Source organism: Lytechinus variegatus, chromosome 11 (genome assembly GCF_018143015.1).
Source record: "Lytechinus variegatus isolate NC3 chromosome 11, Lvar_3.0, whole genome shotgun sequence".
NCBI classification, from domain to species: Eukaryota; Metazoa; Echinodermata; class Echinoidea; order Temnopleuroida; family Toxopneustidae; genus Lytechinus; species Lytechinus variegatus.
Genome location: NC_054750.1, coordinates 32,565,569 through 32,588,277, shown reverse-complemented (window position 1 = coordinate 32,588,277; position 22,709 = coordinate 32,565,569). Strand labels below are relative to the sequence as shown.

At 36.3% G+C, this 22,709-nt stretch overlaps 1 protein-coding gene across 2 annotated transcripts in view; it reads right to left on the bottom strand.

Moving 5' to 3' along the window:
- Window positions 1–22,709, bottom strand: part of LOC121423701 (lipoamide acyltransferase component of branched-chain alpha-keto acid dehydrogenase complex, mitochondrial-like) — a 28,302-nt gene extending 5,593 nt beyond the window's left edge. The window contains exons 1-9 of one of the 2 annotated variants that reach the window (XM_041619128.1): window positions 22,658–22,709; window positions 12,910–12,969; window positions 8,371–8,545; window positions 5,025–5,100; window positions 4,068–4,243; window positions 2,364–2,512; window positions 1,889–1,997; window positions 618–937; window positions 66–143 (exon numbers count right to left, since the gene is read on the bottom strand). In XM_041619128.1, coding sequence (XP_041475062.1) covers window positions 66–143; window positions 618–937; window positions 1,889–1,997; window positions 2,364–2,512; window positions 4,068–4,243; window positions 5,025–5,100; window positions 8,371–8,545; window positions 12,910–12,969; window positions 22,658–22,669 — 1,155 coding nt within the window. In that variant the 5' untranslated portion in view covers window positions 22,670–22,709. Of the gene's footprint in view, window positions 1–65; window positions 144–617; window positions 938–1,888; window positions 1,998–2,363; window positions 2,513–4,067; window positions 4,244–5,024; window positions 5,101–8,370; window positions 8,546–12,909; window positions 12,970–22,651 lie in introns of both variants that reach the window. The other variant, XM_041619129.1, reaches the window with a different exon arrangement.

Genomic DNA, 22,709 nt, shown 5'->3' with positions numbered 1-22,709 from the left:
CGATTCCAGAGACCATGGTTACATGACCTGTCAACTGGAGTACTTCAAAGAAACTAACTTCTTACCTTGAATGTTATATTTTCACATTTTTCATCTACACTCATGTTAATCTCAGGATAGAAGGAAAGGGCCATCGATGCTGCCTGTAGAGAGGATACATACATACAAAATTTTGCTTAATAAAATTGAAGAAAATTTACAGAAAGAACATATAAAAAATACAGAAAATATCTGGTTATTAAAATTCTGGTTAATACAGAAATTATGTAAAACAAAACATGATATTCTTATTCATCCTCTCTCTCTCTCAATGCAACATGCAGATTTTTTTTCCCTCCAACTTTCTTCTCATAATTCTATATTTGGCCATTTCACTTTGTCTACCAATATGCAGCTTGATTCACGAATAACAGGTTAATATATTCAAATCCACAATAAAAAAATCTTTGGAAACGTCATTAGTTTTCTTTTAGATAGGCTGCATTTCAGGTAACCTTTAACAATTTTTAAAAACAACATTCTTCTGGAATTTCATGAACAGATCTTGATTGCTAATATAACAATTTCCCATCTTTCCCCACAACTCTATTATCTCTGAAAATCAAAGACTCACTGACCTTAATAAATATTGGTGTGAAAGAGAACTGAATACCCCTGGCTGCGGCGGCTGCCTTGAAGTGTGACTTCAGAGCGACCAACTCTGTCACGTCCACCTCATCCTTGTACCCAAAGTGAGGAATGGCATTAGATTTGACCATAGCCTTGACCATTGCCTTACGGATGCCCTTGATGGGTTCTGTCCGGTCCTGGCCGGCTACGGCCCGGACAGGGATTCGCTGAGGTACAGGAGTGGGTGTGGCAGGGGGCGGGACAGGAGGTGGGGCTTTGGGCGTTGGCTGGAAGGCTTGTGATGGTGGAGGTGCAAGTTCCTCAGCAACTAGAGCAACAAAGAAATTATATACATTATTTCAAAGATAAATGTCAGTTGTGGTAAAGTTTTCAAAATGAGTTCATACATAATCCAATAAAATGACTACCAAAGTTCTGTTAGTATAAATAAAGAATATGTGCCAAAGGATTCTGGAAGAAATTGTATAATTGCTGAGAAATTAGCAAATAAGCACAGGATTTGGGTCAAGCGTATGGCCGACATTAAAAGCAATAATATTACACCGTCCCATGTGTGCTTATCTGTGTTGGTGATCTTCAGTGTGAGCGTAGATTTCAAGATTTCACGAAGTTCAGTTTATGTAACTGTACCAGATCTAGATCCTCGATGATATAGTGACAGTTAAGCCTGGTTTTACAGACTTTCTTGTGAAATCAGTGTTTACTGCAACTACTTTCATTCATCTTTAATGAAGGATTCAGCATTGATTCAGTAAATTGACTCGCCTACCCCGTCAGCCATTCTGAGGTTTACTTTACAATATCATATTCAAATTTATTTCAGTCGGGATCCCATCAAAAATGAAAATAACTGCATCGCATTTTTTACGTATACAAGTAAAAACACTCCTCTCAAATGAAATGGGAGAAACTTTTAACACAAAATCTTTGTTGATATGTTTGTTATATGCAATCACTAGTCCAAATAATGCAAATTACAAAAAAAGGGCGCTAAATACCCTCAAAGCTACAATTTAGTTATAAAAGTCAATGGATTTGAAAATAAAATGAAGTTGTTATACTTTTGGAAGATTGGAACATTAAGTCAGACTCCAATACTTTACCAAAATCTTAGACAGGTTTTAAACATTATCTCTGTATATACGTTGTAAAAATAATTTGAAATTTAAATGGAAATTTACTGATATGGAAGCAGGATTAGAATCTACTTAATCACTTATTTACTTTCTGTTATGCAGGAATTACAATGAAAACAAACCTGGTGTCCACTGAGGAACTCCCGATTCCAATTGTTCTATATGACGCAGCATATCTTCTTTGAGTACTCGACCATCTTTACCTGTGCCTTGTACATCATTTAATGATATCTGAGAACAGTAACATGAACACCGTGTCACTCGTCTTATAGTTATATTTCAATTCAAGTTTACACATATGTCTTAGGAAAGAATATACATACAGGTTAATTTACTCATTTATTTATACATCCATTTATTAATTGATCAATTTATTAATCCATTTATTTATTCATTGATTTTTTAAAGTTAACATATAAAAATGCTATTCAATGCAGCAAGCATAACTGTCTAAATGATTCCATCAACAATATTATCTTAACATCTTCATTGACTATGTCTGACCAACAAAGCAAACAATGGACCATCGCAGATGACCTCATTTAACATCGATAAGCTTCCACTTAAAATAATAGAAGGAATTCATATATTTCTTACGTTATGTTCCATGGCAAGACGTTTGACGGCTGGAGTACTGAGAGTTCTAGCTTTGCCTCTGGTAGCGGACACCGCTTCCCGTTCACCATCACTATCTGAGTCACTTGATGATTCTCCCGACACATCCCCCTCTTGACTTGCCGATGCACCTACAGTTTACATTTAAAGCAGATAAGAACCAATAGTGCCATCTCGAGTCCTCAACTATTCATACCTGGCCAGTTTCCTGACCCATAATGCTAGTGTAGTCTAGTAATATAGACCCACTTGAATGATAACATGTTAATTAACTACTCAATACATTTACACCGAAATAATCATGTAGCAAAACAATTACTTTTCCTCTCAAAACATTTTTGTTTCTCTTTACAAATACAATTATAGGTCAATTTATTCTCTTTAATATTAGTAGATATCTGAAAATGTATATTTTAAGTCTATTTATTTAAAACACACATTCAATGAGACCACACACAGTTCATTTCCCCTTGAATGTAATCAAAGATAACATAGTTCTGGGGGTGTTTCACAAAGATTAAGTATGACTTAGAGTTGCATTTAAATGTCGATGCATATGATATGCAATCTTATTGATTAATACGCAGTAGTACGCGTCCTCTTTGTACAGTGTATGATCTACCAAAGCTGTCATGCCTTATACCACATGCAACTAGGCACTTAATTGTGACTCTAAGTCATACTTACATGTAAATATTTGTGAAACACCCCCTTGGTTTTGAATTTGCATGATGGGGCAAAGTGATTGGGAAATGCTGTTTATAATGTACCTTAGAATTGGGTCCCATTTCATAAAGACTTGTTATAATAACAAATGCATGATTTCTATAACAAGTATACTACCAGCCAATCAAATTGAAGGATTTCAGTAGCTTTAAACTATAGTTATTTGTAATTGTAACAAGATTAATGAAATGGGCCCCTGGTGTTTGGTTAATGTTGACCTGCCAACATCAGGAATGAAAAATAAACTTCACTCCATACTAATCCTTCTAGTGCACCTTAAAAATGTATTTTCTAACAATGAACACGAAAGGACCATTGACCTTTAATAGTTTCATACCCTTTATACTATGTGAGAGTTTTATGAAATAGGAACTAATACTTGAAAATCATCACAAAATTAACATTCATAATTCTTTGGTAAAAAGAAACAATCCCAGTTTAATTGACCCTAAAATTGTATTCATCTATTTGCTGATCCTTGAAAACCAACATATGAAGTTTTGACAAGTCATTGATCTACATTTGCCACTCTGTACCTGAGTGTAGTAATTGAGTAGATGGTATGAAGGTAGCAATTTCTTGAATGCTCAAGAACCAGGGCCCATCTTACAAAGAGTTATGCTTGATCCGATCAATCACAACTATGGAAAGCCAGCAACCCAAACATATAAAATTTGCTTGTTCAAATATATTCTAGATACGATGCGTTTACACACCTCCATCGTTTTCTTAAAAATTCAGTGTGCTTCTCTCTGTTTACAAAACACATTGTGCAAATATATCGTGTAAAAAAAAATTAATGACACTGATGGATTTCCATATACTTGAGATTGATCAGATTAATTGTAACTCTTTGTAAGATGGGGCCCTGGTCAGTGTAGCCATGCTCAAGTCAGTGTAATAGTATCCAGCACCCAGAAACATTTTTATGAATAAAGCATATGATTATTACATTCTTACCTCCAGCTACTTCAATGTCGACCAAGGGCATGCCAACGTTAGCCGTCTCCTCGAGCTCGTAGTAAAGTTTCTTGACCACCCCATCAAACCGGCTGGTGATGGTCACCGAGGCTTTGTCGCTCTGCACTTCACATATGCTGTCAAACTGAGCCACTGTGTCTCCCTCTGAGACGTACCTATAGGTTGAAAGATCAATTCCATGGGGTGGGAGTTTCACAATGTTGTTTCATCATGACTTTATTCAAGTTCAAAGACAATTATACAATATATATATATATATATATACATACATAAAGAGACCAGGTGGGTGTTTCATAAAGCTGTTCGTAAGTTAAGAGCGACTTTAAGAACAACTGGTGATCCTTTCTTACGCCCGTAACCATGGCCAATGAATATACTATTTACCACAATAAATGATCACCAGTCGTTCTTAAAGTCGCTCTTAACTTACAAACAGCTTTATGAAACGGCCGCCAGGTCCACCGTTTCCTTTCTAAAGAAATGGCAAGTCAATACATGGATTACAAAACAAAAACAAGGTAAAGAAAGTAGTTGCAGGCACAATTATTTCATAAGAGAGTCTTTAAAATCAAGATTGTTACCATAATGGATCTAGATCTGGTACATTAATGTAAACTTATCTTTGGGAAATCATGAAATCTTGGCTCAAACCGATAATTCGGATGATCACTAACACAGAAAAGCATATGTGGGATGGTGAATCACTATTGCTTGGAATAGTCACTATTCACTATTCCCCGTCAATGCTATATTTTAAAGACTGTCCTTTCTACATGTAATTACATGTCTTACAAAATTCATTTGCCTTATTCTTATATCTACAATGAGCTTTCTCTCCATACCAGCTCTTTTTAGGACCTCTTCATTGCTTACTCTGTCAGTCCATGGAATTCTACGAGTATGTATGCCCCTATGAAAAATATGATAATCACTTACCATTCTTTAACCACTACCTCCATTATGCCTTCACCAATATCCGATAGCTTAAACTGAACGACCTCACCACATCGTCCTGCAGATCAAAAGGCAATGGTACACTGCACATCAATGTTTGACCGTATCTTTTATGTACTTACAATTGTTTATTTAAAAAAAACATTAATACAGTCATTGAAAGTTTTATTTATTTACTAATGCTAATAATCAACAAGTGTTGAAAGAAAAAATATGAGCAACTGGTTAAGCAGGGCCATATAATGCAAATATCAGAAAAAGCAAAGGGAATCTACTTTTCCAATCCATGTGCCACTACTAGTATATGATAAGAGTAAAACAGTAAATGATTGAGTAATTTTGTACAATAGTTAGACATCATATGATAATAGATCTTTTTAAAGAAAGTTTCATCCTACATACAAATAAAGCTCAAAGCATGTGAGATAGTAACCCTACAGGGCTCCGCCGCGAAGCGGCAGAGCCCTACGCTCAACTATTGACATGCGCCGCAAACCGTCAGTTTGGTTCGCTTATTTTGGACATAATACTTTGAAAGATAAAAATTTCTAGTCATATATACTCACGAACTTCCTGGGCAACCAGCAAACCCTGTAGAATCCTGATTTGAAAATTAATATGAGAAAAAAAACGTGATTATCCAGTGCTGTCAAAATGTTCCCATGTTGTAGCAGCCATCTTGGAAAGTCGAAAATAGACTGCGCATGCGCGTGTCGGCGCAGCAAACATGAATATTCAGGCTTTGCAGAGAGATTAATGAATATGCATGAAGCGATGGGGTGACAGATTGTAAACAAACGCACGTGTTCTTAATGCCATCCTTGCCCCCGGCTGACAGCAAAACATGGACCTCCAGAGAGAGATTGCATCAACTGTGAGAGATTTAAATCTGAAATATGAATTGAAAAACGGACAAGTAATGCTACTAGTCCATGCCCTAAATGGGAGGAACACCCTGTTTTTTTTTGTTCCAGGCATTATTTCAGTCGAATCAATCTTGACTAATTGAGTCTATTACGCGGGGGTCCCGTCATTATTATGTTCTTAACGAATGATTTCTGTTTCATCATGTTCATGTATTGATGAATTTTTAAATGATGGCAAATAAATAAATTGTATTGAAAAAAAGGTCATGCTCGATTTCATGTCTACTGATTCAGGTTTACGAACAGGACAATTCGACCTGATATTTTCTTCACCGGAAGTCACAAGATCACCAACATGGTGGCAGTGGCTACAAGAAAATAAAAGACGAATCACCCTCCTTGCACTAGATGAGGTGCATTGTCTGTCAAAGTGGTAAACATTTATTTGTTATTTGAACATAACACACATACACGTATCTACTAGGTGTTGACAAAACAAATCACACTTTTGATCTTCACTAACTGAAAAGCTATACATATATCAAATTGAAATTTTCTTAGCTATGAAATTTTCATGAAATACTCTTTATCAATTTTCTTTAAATGATGATATAAATAATTAAAAATCCGGTTTGGGATGAATTAAGTGCACAGAATTTTACACAGTTATCATTTAGAGCATGACAGTGTACCTCTTGCAACCAAGAGACGCAAATGACGAAGGTTATCAGGTTATAGAAAATAACGAGTGTGACACACAACGGTAGTGTGTGATATTGTTGCGTTCTAGATAAGTTACTGCTAAATTTATATTTGATGACTTTGAAGACTTGAAAAAAAAGAATATCTAGATAAATATTCACAGGATTATTTCAAGGATAATGAGAGTGTAGGCAGAGGGGGCGCTCGAGGATGGGGGCACAGTGCCCGCACTTTTGAAGTCCTAACAATCAACCCTTATAAATCTTAACGTGCTCTTTTTATTTCTAATAGCGCCCCTTTGTTTTTACATCAGAGCTCCTCATCGCTTAAAATACCCCCATCTTTATTTCAGTAGTGCCCTTTCTGTTCCATTAGTGCCAAATTCTTTTGAAATAGTGCCCCTTTCATCTTCAGTCGTACCTCACCTCTCTTCCATTATAGTACATTCCCTACATATTTCTCTTCAAGTAATGTCCCTTTCTCTTTCAAAAGTGCCCCTGTAACCCTTAACACTACCAAAACTGTCCCATTTTTTCAAGTCTGACCCCTTTCTCTTCGAATAATGCCCATTTCTCTTTCAATACTGCTATCATTTCTCTTTCAAGTTCCCCTTATCACTGCCAAAACCGCCCAGCAAGACCTGAATATTCATGTTTGGTGCGCCGACACGCGCATGCGCAGTCTATTTTCGACTTTCCAAGATGGCCTGCTACAACATGGGAACATTTTGACAGCACTGGATAATCCCGTTTTTTTTCTCATATTAATTTTCAAATCAGGATTCTACAGGGTTTGCTGGTTGCCCAGGAAGTTCGTGAGTATATATGACTCGAAATTTTCATCTTTCAAAGTATTATGTCCAAAATAAGCGAACCAAACTGACGGTTTGCGGCGCATGTCAATAGTTGAGCGTAGGGCTCCGCCGCGAAGCGGCGGAGCCCTGTAGGGTTATTGAGATAGGAGTCTGTGCACCTATGGCTGACATAAATGCCATTATGCCCCCCCCCCTTAAGATCTCAGCCGCGGATTGCGCGATCACATCGAAAATTTGCATGATGGTAGAGAATGATGTATCTACGCAGTTGCATTGGTAAATTTCACTGAATTCATATATTTTTATTTTATATGAATTAATTATGCTAATTTATTCATGAAATCATACTTTTTGCTCTGATTCACTAAATAAAGCTTCTAGAATGCTATTTTTTGGTGAAAATATTCTTTATAGCATTCCTAACAATTGTGGATGAAAAAAAATTCTGGTACCAAGACCGATTTCTTATGTATTTCATTGTTTTTTTTAAATTCCTGATGTATTTCTTTGTTTTACTTTGTTTTTATTGGCAAACTTGCTTGAAAATGGCTGATTTTGTGGACAACTCTACATTTGTTTTGTACACAAATTTTCAGATTTCCCCTTTATTTTGAATATTTCATTGTCCATGAGATCTGCCATTCTAAAGCATGGTGTGGCCAATTTGATGACCCCATAGAAAGTAAAAGACTCTTTAAACATCCGACTTGCTCATTTCTTAACCGATTTTGATGAAACTAGTTTTAAATTGTTCCTCCCATTTTAGTCTTTCCAAAAAAATTGCTTCTCTTATTGGGTTTTGGTTTTCTTTAATTTCCGTACTTCCCATAAACCCAGCCCGACCTCAAACCCAAATACAAACTATGGATATTACAAACATGAAATCCTCGCAAAATTATTACAGAATATATCAGAATATCAAATCAAAAGCTGGATCTCTGCTTACCCGGTGATGTTGATATTTGTCTGACAGCTTTTGAGAAACTTGGTCCATTCCTAGACCATGACATGGATAGACTAGCCTTCTTTACCAGTCTTGAGCTGGACTGCCCACAGATAGTAGGCAATGGCTGTCTCTCTTGTGTAAAGTACATGCATGATGAATGATGTCGAAGTGAGTTCTGTAATGAAATAAATGCAAACACATGTAAATTAGATATCCAACAAATCCATGCTATGTTAGACCAAAAGCTTTGGTCTCTGTTACGTTGGTTGTTCCGCTGAACTCCATTGGCTCCACTCACCAAATACAGAGACCGAAGTTCTAAATTCTAGGTGTATCTGTATGATGGGGTGTCCAAACTTTGCACACTTTTCAAAAATATTCATCAGGCTTACATTTCTTCACAAAATATTCATAATTTATATAAAACCAATTCAAGAAATTGTTATCAAATTGTCGGTAAGATTGTAAACTATAAAATTATAGACAAAAATGTAAAGTAGGTCAAGGGGTTTCGCCAGTATCGCGATCTCAAAATTCCATTCCGATCGGTGAATGCGCGCTGTGCTGGAAAACCGTTCAGAAAAAGGGTGACCTAACTTCGCGGACCAAAGATTTTGTGGAGATTTTAACAAAAACTCAAGCTCAAAAAGTGAAATATTCATATCAGGGGCCCGTTGCATAAAACTTTTTACCTGAGAAAACTCAGGTTGTTTTTGCCAGAGATTTTGCCCTGTGTTAAAGTCAATGGCAGAAATAAGTCTAACCTTAGTTTTCAGTTTTTACCACAGTTTTCTCAGGTAAAAAGTTTTATGCAACAGGCCCCAGATGGCAAAATGCTATAGAATCAATAGTACCACATTTAACTCACATTTTTGAGGATTTCTGCTTGCAAAATGGTGATATTGTGATGCTTGTTGAGAATATCAGATTTCTTCAAAACGGGCACTAACGGTGACAAATTTGCTGATCTTTTGTCAATATTTTCATGAATACTGAACTCACCCTGAAGAAACTTACACCAAAGGGTAATTTTTGGTTGCTTTTCACGTTGGTGATGTCAGATTTGAAGGATATTGGCTAGTTTTTGAGATAATGACCGTCCGCGAAGTTTGGACTCACTGCCAAACAGGGACTTAAGTCTCAATGGCCATATGTTTTCTTATGTATTAAGTTTGGATGAAACAGGGAAGAGAAGTTGCGCGACAGCCGAAGTAAGTCACTGTTTTTTCCCCTTTCAAGTTTATCTTTCCCCATTTCGGTGCATTTCAGGCCAAAACGGAATACTAATTTTGGTATAGTGAGTGATTGTATTGCCGACCGGACTTGTATTACAGAATGCGCGCATCGTATGCTTCTGAAAATAATTTCATACTCTCAAGACTTTGCAACATCCTTCCAAAGAGAACTTGAATAGAAATATGATGAAAAATGGTCAAAAACACATTTTCAAGGTCTTCATATTCTAAAAATAATAACATGTGGTCAAAATAGCTCATCAGTGATTTGTTGTTTTCTCAAATTTTCCCATAGAAAACACACGTTCGGTAATACTATACCTTTTTCAAATGACAAAAATATTTCACATGCGAAGAGGGGTCTCATTGGAAGCTATATAAAAAACAAGACAAACGATTTCCGCAGAATTTTTACATATTTATATTTTGTAGGTAATTGTGTATTTATGGTGAAAGTTTGATGAATTTTATGAGAATAATGTGTTTGATATGATTGAATTCATGAAAAGTGTTTGGTAATACGATCCAATACCATACAGTTCTTTTTATAGGCCTATATTTTTTAGACCAAAAGCTTCGGTCTCTGTTTTGTTGGTTGTTCAGCTGAACTTCGTTGGCTTCACTCACCAAATACAGAGACCGAAGTTCTAGCGCGATCTGTACAGGGGACTCAATGGCCTTATGTTTATGTACTTAAGATCGGATAAAACGGGGAAGTGAATTTGCGCGACAGCCGAGGTAAGTCACTGTTTTTGTTCCTTTTAACTTCATTTTCCTCCGTTTTTTGGCAATTGATGCCAAGAGGGAATATAAATTTGCACTCTGGTCACTATAATTTTCGAAATTTTTATTCATTAAAGACAAAAATTGAAAAGCCCCGACGGGGGGATTTTGCATTGCAAGTCCCCTAATGGTGGCTGCACGATAGCGAGCCGTCTGTGTACGAGGAGAAATTAAAAAAAAATGTTAAAAAAGTCCTCGAAACAGACGGCTGCCAGCTGTCTATATATTTTTATGAAATAAAGACAAAAATCAATGAGCCCCGTTGGGAGGATTTTGCATTGTTAACTTAAAGTTAAACCCCTGGGGCCCGTTTCTCAACACCTGGACAAGTTAGTCATATCTTTATCCACAAACCACGGAGTTAGTTCCAATCTTACTAAACCTGTTTCACGAAAGGCTTCCTAACTAAAATACCTTGATATCGATACTATCGGTAAAAAGAGCAGACGAGACGTAGCCTTAGTCACAAAATAGCATAATTTTCAAAAAGAAAAATTATGACGAAATTGCAAATATTGTGATGAATTGGGAATTACATCTTTTAAAAATAATAGCACAGGTAAATTATGCATCATACATACTTATACCATGAAGACTGGGGCATTCAATTGCTGAAAAATTGAATTATGAATAATTTATTTCATGACTAAAAAATCACATGTTTTCGTTGAGATGGATACCCCCGGGATATCCAATTTTAATAGTTTACGAAAGTAAACCAAAACGGTTTTATTTGTAAAATTATGATAATTATACAATGTTTTACGATTCCAAACATCATCGAAATATAGTTTAACATTCTTTTTTTATAAATCTTTGATACCGATCTTACGATTTGACAAATTCTATGCATAAATTAGAGATTAGAATTTATCCAAATGTCAATGGGTCTGAAAACGACAAATACAAGTCCAGTTATGGATGGCCTGACATGGTAGACATTACGCGAATCCTGTGTTTAAAAAATACCCCACCAGCTTATAACACAGGAACTCCATTGCCTTGCGTGTTGTGTCAATGGGATCTCAGGTGGGGTATTTGAAACCCCAATTTCAGATTTTGGGAGAGCTCTCGTTTAAACTGGGGTGGGGTTCATCTGACTGCTGATAATGCCTTGCGTGTTAGTCAATGGGATCTCAAGTGGGGTATTGACACCCCAATTTCAGTTTTTTTGGGAAAGTTGCATTTCTCGCGTTTAAACTGGGGTGGGGTCGATTAAGTGACTGCTGCTGCTGATAAGAGCCGATAACACCGATGCCTGCCACCACAACAGGCTGATGAACAGCATGGAGTGGGATTGCAGCTGTCCTTGTTACGTAATAATATAAACAAACTCTTCAGAGCTTCCTGGCTGACATTAATCTTGAAAGAATGAATTTGTATTCTATTTGTTTTAGGACATTAGCATATCTAAAAACGATTCGGAATTTAGATGAAGATCGACATGAAATTTTGAACGATGCAAAATGACCCACAATTGCCGAAATAACAATAAGTTTTAAAAAATCACCCTCTCTCTCTCTGCCAGGCCTTATGAAGGTCACTTCTCCTTGGGGGAAGGTGGATTATCTGGGAGAGTGCGTGGTTGTTTACTTAAGGATCCTATTTAACAAATATTAGAATTTATTTCGTGATCATAAATAATTAATATCAATATATATAAATTATTTATGATCACAAAATAAATTCTAATATTTGTTAAATAAGATTTTTTATCTCTAAATTGTTCGTTGAGACGGCATTGCTTTCCGGAAGTACGTCATACATAAGCGGTTCAAGGGTCGACGCTATTGTATTTCCGTTGTTTACATGTGGAACGAGGGGTCTACGCGGCATCAGTTAGGTAAGAAATCTTCATTTTTTTACATTTTTAAATAGTAATATTTAAACCTTCCTACGCATTAGGCGTAGGAAGGTGTAAGAATTAATAAAATTAAATGAATGCTATTCACTTCGGTTTAAAAGGATGGATTTTTGGGGGGAATCCATCTTTGTTTTGGTCGTTCGCTGAAGGCACTATGGAGAGAGTGTCAAGACGTCAATGATGAAGAAATAGATGACATATCTAAAAAAATCATCATCATTGCGTCCTCAAGACTAGATTTTGCCCCCCCCCATCTGAAAAAATGGATCGACGCGACGCCCCTGCTGTCAGTTTTACTCTCCATAGTCCAGAATCCCGAGCGCGAGCCCAGGCTAGGTACACTACTGGCCATTTCACCGGCAACTTCGTCGGGGAAACCATTTTGCTGGGAAAGTTTTACTGTGTTGTAGATCGATTTTAGGCCTAGGCCTACTAATCTTTGGACACTTTCCACGTCGGCTTCGCTGGCCGCTGCGCTGGCGAACTAAATTCGCCGGCATGGCCGGTGAACTTCTCCGGCGAACTTCGCCGGGAAAAGCGCAGTACGAAAGCCGGGGTATTAGATTGGGGATATTCTCAAAAGGTATCCCACAATCAAGTTTATTTCTAAATCTTTAGACACCCAGTAATATCATCCACTATCATAACGATACTTACTTGCAGACCTGACGAAAGACGGCTGTAAAATAACAAATTCTTGGGCTGCAAAAATCTCAAACGTCCCGTTAAAGACAGCACGTTAGCCATGTTCTGATTGGTCAATTAAGGAAGTCCGATAGTGTGTGCGTGTTACGTGCAGTCTATGTAGTGGGCTAGCTACGTAGCCGTAGCTGTTCTTCTTCTTCTTCCTATATCGTTCGTTACGACTTATGAGTAATGTAGATTCGTGCAAATTGATTTCAGATGATTTATGGGTTAAAACACATGTCGATCTATTTAATGTTGTTCACGATATCGTGAACAGCAGAGAATCTATGAACCCGAAACAGAATAGAGCTAGCATGTGTGCGCGCGTACGAAGTTAGATGCGAGACCAGTCGTTTTTCGAAAATGGAACAGTGCAATTACCACCATTCAAATTCAAGGGAAGCGAGCGCGAGTTCTGCAGCATACCAGTGGAGTTGAAATTTGAAAACATCAACTCGTAGATTATATTGCCCCACTATAAAAGCATCTAATAGTCTAAATTAATATGATTTAATGAATTTACAATTTACAAAAAAAAATACTTGGCGGAAGATTCAATGCACTAAGAGTTAGAAAAAATAAATATTTTAATTTTAGGGTAAGGTAGATAGGACTATTTAATTTTGTAAATATAAGGCAAAATGTTATAGCAGGCCCTAAATATTGTAATAGAATTTCAAATACAAAAACAAAAATACATTTAATAATTTCATGAAGCCATTGCATGCAAAACAAGATTTTCTTTTCAGTAAGCACATTTAGACATCTACAGAAGTTTGCATAACCTGTTAATTTATGTATATGTCACGAAAATGGCAACACGGCTGTCTCTAAATGTCATATAGACTATATGTCACGAAAATGGCAACACGGCTGTCTCTAAATGTCATATAAACTATATGTCAAGAAAATGGCAACACGGCTGTCTCTAATTGTCATATAGACTAGTATATGTCATGAAAATGGCAACACGGCTGTCTCTAATTGTCATATAGACTATATGTCAAGAAAATGGCAACACGGCTGTCTCTAAATGTCATATAAACTATATGTCAAGAAAATTGCAACACGGCTGTCTCTAATTGTCATATAGACTATATGTCAAGAAAATGGCAATACGGCTGTCTTTAATTGTTATATGAACTATATGTCATGAAAATGGCAACACGGCTGTCTCTAATTGTTATATAGACTTTATGTCAAGAAAATGGCAACACGGCTGTCTCTAATTGTTATATAGACTTTATGTCAAGAAAATGGCAACACGGCTGTCTCTAATTGTCAAATCGACTATATGTCATGAAAATGGCAACACGGCTGTCTCTAAATGTCATATAAACTATATGTCAAGAAAATGGCAACACGGCTGTCTCTAATTGTCATATCGACTAGTATATGTCATGAAAATGGCAACACGGCTGTCTCTAATTGTCATATAGACTTTATGTCAAGAAAATGGCAACACGGCTGTCTCTAATTGTTATATAGACTTTATGTCAAGAAAATGGCAACACGGCTGTCTCTAATTGTCAAATCGACTATATGTCATGAAAATGGCAACACGGCTGTCTCTAGACTATATGTCAAGAAAATGGCAACACGGCTGTCTCTAATTGTTATATGAACTATATGTCAAGAAAATGGCAACACGGCTGTCTCTAATTGTCATATAGACTATATGTCATGAAAATGGCAACACGGCTGTCTCTAATTGTCATATAGACTATATGTCAAGAAAATGGCAACACGGCTGTCTCTAAATGTCATATAAACTATATGTCAAGAAAATGGCAACACGGCTGTCTCTAATTGTCATATAGACTATATGTCATGAAAATGGCAACACGGCTGTCTCTAATTGTCATATAGACTATATGTCAAGAAAATGGCAACACGGCTGTCTCTAAATGTCATATAAACTATATGTCAAGAAAATGGCAACACGGCTGTCTCTAATTGTCATATCGACTAGTATATGTCATGAAAATGGCAACACGGCTGTCTCTAATTGTCATATCGACTAGTATATGTCAAGAAAATGGCAACACGGCTGTCTCTAATTGTCATATAAACTATATGTCAAGAAAATGGCAACACGGCTGTCTCTAATTGTCATATCGACTAGTATATGTCATGAAAATGGCAACACGGCTGTCTCTAATTGTCATATCGACTAGTATATGTCAAGAAAATGGCAACACGGCTGTCTCTAATTGTCATATCGACTAGTATATGTCAAGAAAATGGCAACACGGCTGTCTCTAAATGTCATATAAACTATATGTCAAGAAAATTGCAACACGGCTGTCTCTAATTGTCATATAGACTATATGTCAAGAAAATGGCAACACGGCTGTCTTTAATTGTTATATGAACTATATGTCATGAAAATGGCAACACGGCTGTCTCTAATTGTCATATAGACTATATGTCAAGAAAATGGCAACACGGCTGTCTCTAATTGTTATATAGACTATATGTCAAGAAAATGGCAACACGGCTGTCTCTAATTGTCAAATCGACTATATGTCATGAAAATGGCAACACGGCTGTCTCTAAATGTCATATAAACTATATGTCAAGAAAATGGCAACACGGCTGTCTCTAATTGTCATATCGACTAGTATATGTCATGAAAATGGCAACACGGCTGTCTCTAATTGTCATATAGACTATATGTCAAGAAAATGGCAACACGGCTGTCTCTAATTGTTATATAGACTATATGTCAAGAAAATGGCAACACGGCTGTCTCTAATTGTCAAATCGACTATATGTCATGAAAATGGCAACACGGCTGTCTCTACACTATATGTCAAGAAAATGGCAACACGGCTGTCTCTAATTGTTATATGAACTCTATGTCAAGAAAATGGCAACACGGCTGTCTCTAATTGTCATATAGACTATATGTCATGAAAATGGCAACACGGCTGTCTCTAATTGTCATATAGACTATATGTCAAGAAAATGGCAACACGGCTGTCTCTAAATGTCATATAAACTATATGTCAAGAAAATGGCAACACGGCTGTCTCTAATTGTCATATAGACTATATGTCATGAAAATGGCAACACGGCTGTCTCTAATTGTCATATAGACTATATGTCAAGAAAATGGCAACACGGCTGTCTCTAAATGTCATATAAACTATATGTCAAGAAAATGGCAACACGGCTGTCTCTAATTGTCATATCGACTAGTATATGTCATGAAAATGGCAACACGGCTGTCTCTAATTGTCATATCGACTAGTATATGTCATGAAAATGGCAACACGGCTGTCTCTAATTGTCATATCGACTAGTATATGTCATGAAAATGGCAACACGGCTGTCTCTAATTGTCATATCGACTAGTATATGTCAAGAAAATGGCAACACGGCTGTCTCTAAATGTCATATAAACTATATGTCAAGAAAATTGCAACACGGCTGTCTCTAATTGTCATATAGACTATATGTCAAGAAAATGGCAATACGGCTGTCTTTAATTGTTATATGAACTATATGTCATGAAAATGGCAACACGGCTGTCTCTAATTGTTATATAGACTTTATGTCAAGAAAATGGCAACACGGCTGTCTCTAATTGTTATATAGACTTTATGTCAAGAAAATGGCAACACGGCTGTCTCTAATTGTCAAATCGACTATATGTCATGAAAATGGCAACACGGCTGTCTCTAAATGTCATATAAACTATATGTCAAGAAAATGGCAACACGGCTGTCTCTAATTGTCATATCGACTAGTATATGTCATGAAAATGGCAACACGGCTGTCTCTAATTGTTATATAGACTATATGTCAAGAAAATGGCAACACGGCTGTCTCTAATTGTTATATAGACTATATGTCAAGAAAATGGCAACACGGCTGTCTCTAATTGTCATATGGACTATATGTCATGAAAATGGCAACACGGCTGTCTCTACACTATATGTCAAGAAAATGGCAACACGGCTGTCTTTAATTGTTATATGAACTCTATGTCAAGAAAATGGCAACACGGCTGTCTCTAATTGTCATATAGACTATATGTCATGAAAATGGCAACACGGCTGTCTCTAATTGTCATATAGACTATATGTCAAGAAAATGGCAACACGGCTGTCTCTAAATGTCATATAAACTATATGTCAAGAAAATGGCAACACGGCTGTCTCTAATTGTCATATAGACTATATGTCATGAAAATGGCAACACGGCTGTCTCTAATTGTCATATAGACTATATGTCAAGAAAATGGCAACACGGCTGTCTCTAAATGTCATATAAACTATATGTCAAGAAAATGGCAACACGGCTGTCTCTAATTGTCATATCGACTAGTATATGTCATGAAAATGGCAACACGGCTGTCTCTAATTGTCATATCGACTATATGTCAAGAAAACGGCAACACGGCTGTCTCTAATTGTCAAATCGACTATATGTCATGAAAATGATGCCAAGATATTTGTAAGACTTAACCACTTGTAGGGGTTGATCATTTCCTAATAGAATAGAACATTTTAAAATGTTATTAAAACGTTTTTTTTTGCTTTTTGGGAAACGTTATAACGATGTTTCAAAAACACTATTTTCTTTTAGCATACAACATTTATGTCAAAACATTATTAAAATATTAATCGTATGATTTTGTTTTATTAATGTTATAAAAACGTTATTACAAAACATTATTTGGAATACATAAATGAGACCTTTTCGAAATGTTATTAAAACATTATGTGCTATGGGAAAAATGGACCGTTTTATATTGATAGACTTAAATATGCTACTTATAAGGTAAATATATAGTGCATAAATTGAAGATTATATTATAAAATATGACTCCTCACTAGGAAAATGGCAACAGGTCTGCATGTAAGGCAGCCGCGGTCAGCGTTAATTGACAGCCGATTTTGATGTTTTTTTTTGAAGGCCGTGAAATATAAAGTTATAGAGGGCCGTCGTCGGACATCCGATGGAGAAAACTTCAACTTTAATTTCAGAGAGTATTTATGTGTATATTCCTCATACTTAATTTCCTTGATGATGTTGATGCCTACTGATAGAATGTCTTCACACAGCGCTTAATTAAGTGTGTCAGGGAGTGCATTTAGAGTTACGTCACAGTATAATAGGAGGGGCCGGGTTTCGGCACACTAAAAGCCGCGGGGGCGTGATTAGGGCGGCGGCTATTATGAGGCGAGTAATCCGGGAACACTAGGTCAATTGTCAGACTTGGACACTCTGTACCTTCTATACAGAAATACAATAGCGAAGATATCATAGTCTCTGAATAGCGATTACTATAATTTCGTCATGAACTAGGCAACACGGCTGTTTCTAAAAGTGCATATATAGACTATGTCATGAAAATGATAAAACGACTGTCGCTAAATGTCAAGAAAAGGGCAACACGGCTGCGTCTCTAAAAGTGCATAATTTATATGTCATGAAAATGACAAAACGACTGCATGTGTTACCTTTTTCTTAACATATTGTAGTCTATATGACAATTAGAGACAGCCGTGTTGCCATTTTCTTGACATATAGTCTATACGACAATTAGAGACAGCCGTATTGCCATTTTCTTGGCATACAGTCTATATGACAATTAGAGACAGCCGTGTTGCCATTTTCTTGACATATAGTCTATATGACCATTAGAGACAGCCGTGTTGCCATTTTCTTGACATATACTAGTCGATATGAAAATAATTAGAGACAGCCGTGTTGCCATTTTCATGACATATAGTCTATATAACAATTAGAGACAGCCGTGTTGCCATTTTCTTGACATATAGTCTATATAACAATTAGAGACAGCCGTGTTGCCGTTTTCTTGACGTAGTCATATGACAATTAGAGACAGCCGTGTTGCCATTTTCATGAGATATACATTGAACTGTGCGTCCCAGAAAAAACGAAACCGAGATTTAGCGATCATTTATCATTACTTAATCATAAATAAAATAGACAATTGACCTACCAATTTAAAGCTTAGAATCTCCTCTTTCATCTGATATTACTTATAGATTATTTCTTATTCACGCATGAGTGAGCAAATGCAATTTGAAGAAAGGATATCAAAAACTCATTTGGCGGGGGGTATCTGGGTTTCAAATAGAAAACCACATTTTTGAAAAGTTCAATATCTCCTCTTTAATTTGATACCTAAATTACTGAAAATGGTAACGAAATAACAAAGTTCTGGTCATTTGAAATAAGGCTTGAATTTCAATAATTTCATAAAATGAAGAGGTTCTCCAGGATGGCTTTCAAACTCTCTCGACACTCTGTTTTGTTGACGATCAGCCATGCATTAAATCTTTTGTTCACCATGCGAAAGCTTCTGTGGGATACCGGTGAAAACATGTTTATCTCATGAAATTATGGAAATACAAGCCTTATTTCAAATGAGCAGAACTTTTTTATTTCTTGACCATTTTTTGTAATTTTGGTACCAAATCAAAGAGCAGATATTGAACTTTTCAGAAATGTGGTTTTCTTTTTGAAACCCAGATAACCCCCGCCAAATGAGTTTTTGGTATCCTTTCTTCAAATTGTTTTTGCTCACTCATGCGTGAATAAGAAATAACCTAAGTAATATCATATGAAAGAGGAGATTCTAAGCTTTAAATTGGTAGGTCACTTGTCTATTCTATTTATGATTAAGTTATGGTAAATGATCGCTAAATCTCGGTTTCGTTTATTCTGGGACGCACTGTATAGTCTATATCACAATTAGAGACAGCCGTGTTGCCATTTTCATGAGATATACATAAATTAACAGGTTAGGCAAACTTTTGTAGATGTCTAAATGTGCTTACTGAAAAGAAAATCTTGTTTTGCATGCAATGGCTTCATGAAATTATTACATGTATTTTTGTTTTTGTATTTGAAATTAGGGCCTGCTATAACATTTTTGCCTTGTATATTGAAAATGATCATGATGAAAATATATTTAAGAAATTAAATAATCCTATCTACCTTACCCTGAAATTAAAATATTTATTTTTTCTAACTCTTAGTGCATTGAATCTTCCGCCAAGTAATTTTTTTTTGTAAATTGTAAATTCATGAAATCATATTAAATTAGACTAATAGATGCTTTTATAATGGGCAATATAATCTACGAGTTGATGTTGTTGATGTTTTCAAATTTCAACTCCACTGGTATGCTGCACATAGGCGGATCCAGGGGGCCAGAGGGGCCCGCCCCCCCCCCCCCTATTGGCGGAGCAAAAAGAGGAGAAAGAGAGCAAAAAAAAGAAAGAGAACGGAAAAGAGAGGAAAAATAAGGGGAAACATAAGAGGACGAAGACAATTGAATGAAATGAGATGAGGGGGGGGGGACTTTGGAAATAAAAATCTTTCGTTTCCCTATAATACAATTTTCGCTTGCGCTTCGCGCTCGCATTGCGTTTTAGGTGATTTACATTATCTTGCTAAATATGGAGCTTAAAATATCAAATTTTGAACTCAATATACAAATATATTTCAGCTCGGAAAACGAACTTTCGTTATTTTGTTTGATTTACAAATTGATTCTTTAAAAGTGCTCTCTAAAAATTTCTATTATATGGTCTGAATATAAACAATTTCTGCTCGCGCTGCGCGCTCGCCAAATTTGATTTGTCAAGTACCAAGTACCTATTATTTTCGTGTATTCCACCAAGTTTTCAAAATGTCCCATTTCATGTCTGATTGTCAAAACGTACCAGCTAGCGCTGCACGCTCGCATTTTGATTGGCGAGTTATATATGTATCTCTTAATATTGATTATACAACAAACCTCTTAAAATCCCGTTTCCATGACATTTTACAAACAATTTTGGCTTTCGATTTGCACTCGCGCTAATGGTTAAAACATATTAACTGATGCATCCTGTTTATAATTACAAAAGTGCTTGGAATGTCCAGTTTTCAGGCCATAATGTCATCAGATTTATGAATAAGATATTAATTTGATAATTAATTTGTCCCTTTTGTTTCATCTCCCTCTTAGCAAGAGGAATAGGGAGATAGTCATTTTCATATGCATGTCCTAATGATGTCCATGTCCTTTGTTAAAATTTAAAATAATAATAATGAAAAATATCAGTTCTTTATTAAGTGCGATCCATATATCCACCTCAAATTTTTCCTACAAAGTGCTTGAAATATAGAGCTGATATTGACTTTTTTTCTGATCGGAATATCATGATAAGAGTGTATTCAGAATGCCTAGATTCTATGTCTAAATATGAAACACGCACGCGCATGTTTATTCAGATACTCAACTTGTTCTTTATTAAAATCATTATCCAGTTTCAGATCACAATGTCAAAAATTTTCTGCTCGCGCTTTGTGCTCGCATTGTTAATGCAGGAAGATTCCTATATTACTCACTTTTTCATGATTTACAAAACAGGAATAGAGTGAATCATTTTTTTTCCGCTAGCGCTTCGCACTTGCATCAATTGTTTCGTTATATACCTATCATGTTCACGATTAAAACAAATTGATTAAATTTTTACATTTTTTATGTAGAAATGTCAAAATCTTTCAGCTCGCGCCTTGCATTATTTGACTGTTGAAATATGTAACGTCTTCATGGCTAAGTCCAAGCAGTCCTTAACAGGTATGTTTTCTGCTCGCGCTCTGCGCTCGCATTATTAATGTAAGGGAGACCCCCACTTACTCATCCTTTTCATGATTTACAAACTTGAGTAAAGTGTCTCGTTCAGTAGGTCTAAATCTCGAAATTTTCTGCTCGCGCTGCTTTCGCATCAATGTTTAGTTATATACCTATTCTGTTTAAGTTACAAAAAGTGCTGAGAATTTCCATTCCTTTGGTAAAAATGTAAAAAAAAATCAGCTCGCGCTTCGCAATCGCATTATTTGATTTTTCAAATATATGTAACGTATTCATGCCTTGCTAACTGTAAGCAGTACCTTTTCCATCAGTTCATTTCTGATCGCGCTTTACGTTCGTAGTAATTACTCATTTGCATACACATCTTTTTCGGGATATTAAACATTGCCCAGAATGTTCAAAAGTTTAGGAAAAAATACATAAGATTTCCAAAATAATTTAGCACGCGCTTCGCGCTCGCATTATATAAATGAGGATTATGATATTATATATTTACATTTATTCATAAGAATAGAAGTGACTATCATAGGACTATACCATTCAAAGAAACCTAAAATAATCTTCGAGGCGGCCGATCGGAAAAAAATATGGCTGGAAAAAAAATTCTGGGCCCCCCCCCCCCTTATTGGCGAAGGCTGGATCCGCCCATGGCTGCAGAACTCGCGCTCGCTTCCCTTGAATTTATTGAATTTGGTACTCTAATGGTGGTAATTGCACAGTTCCATTTTCGAAAAACGACTGGTCTCGCATCTAAATTCGTACGCGCGCACACATGCCTGAGCTTACCTCTAACGAGTATTGCAAGCTCTGTATTCTGTTCGGGTTCATAGATTCTCTGTTGTTCACGATATCGTGAACATTAAATAGATCTACATGTTTTTTTAACCCATAAATCATCTGAAATTAATTCGCAAGAATCTACATTACTCATAAGTCGTAACGAACGATATAGGAAGAAGAAGAACAGCTACGGCTACGTAGCTAGCCCACTACATAGACTGCACGTAACACGCACACTCTAATCGGACTTCCTTAATTGACCAATCAGAGAATGGCTAACGTGCTGTCTTTAACGGGACGTACTCTCAAGTAGCTCGCCATTTTGTTGTTTCTAACGTTGATGGCGCACTGCAAATTGGCA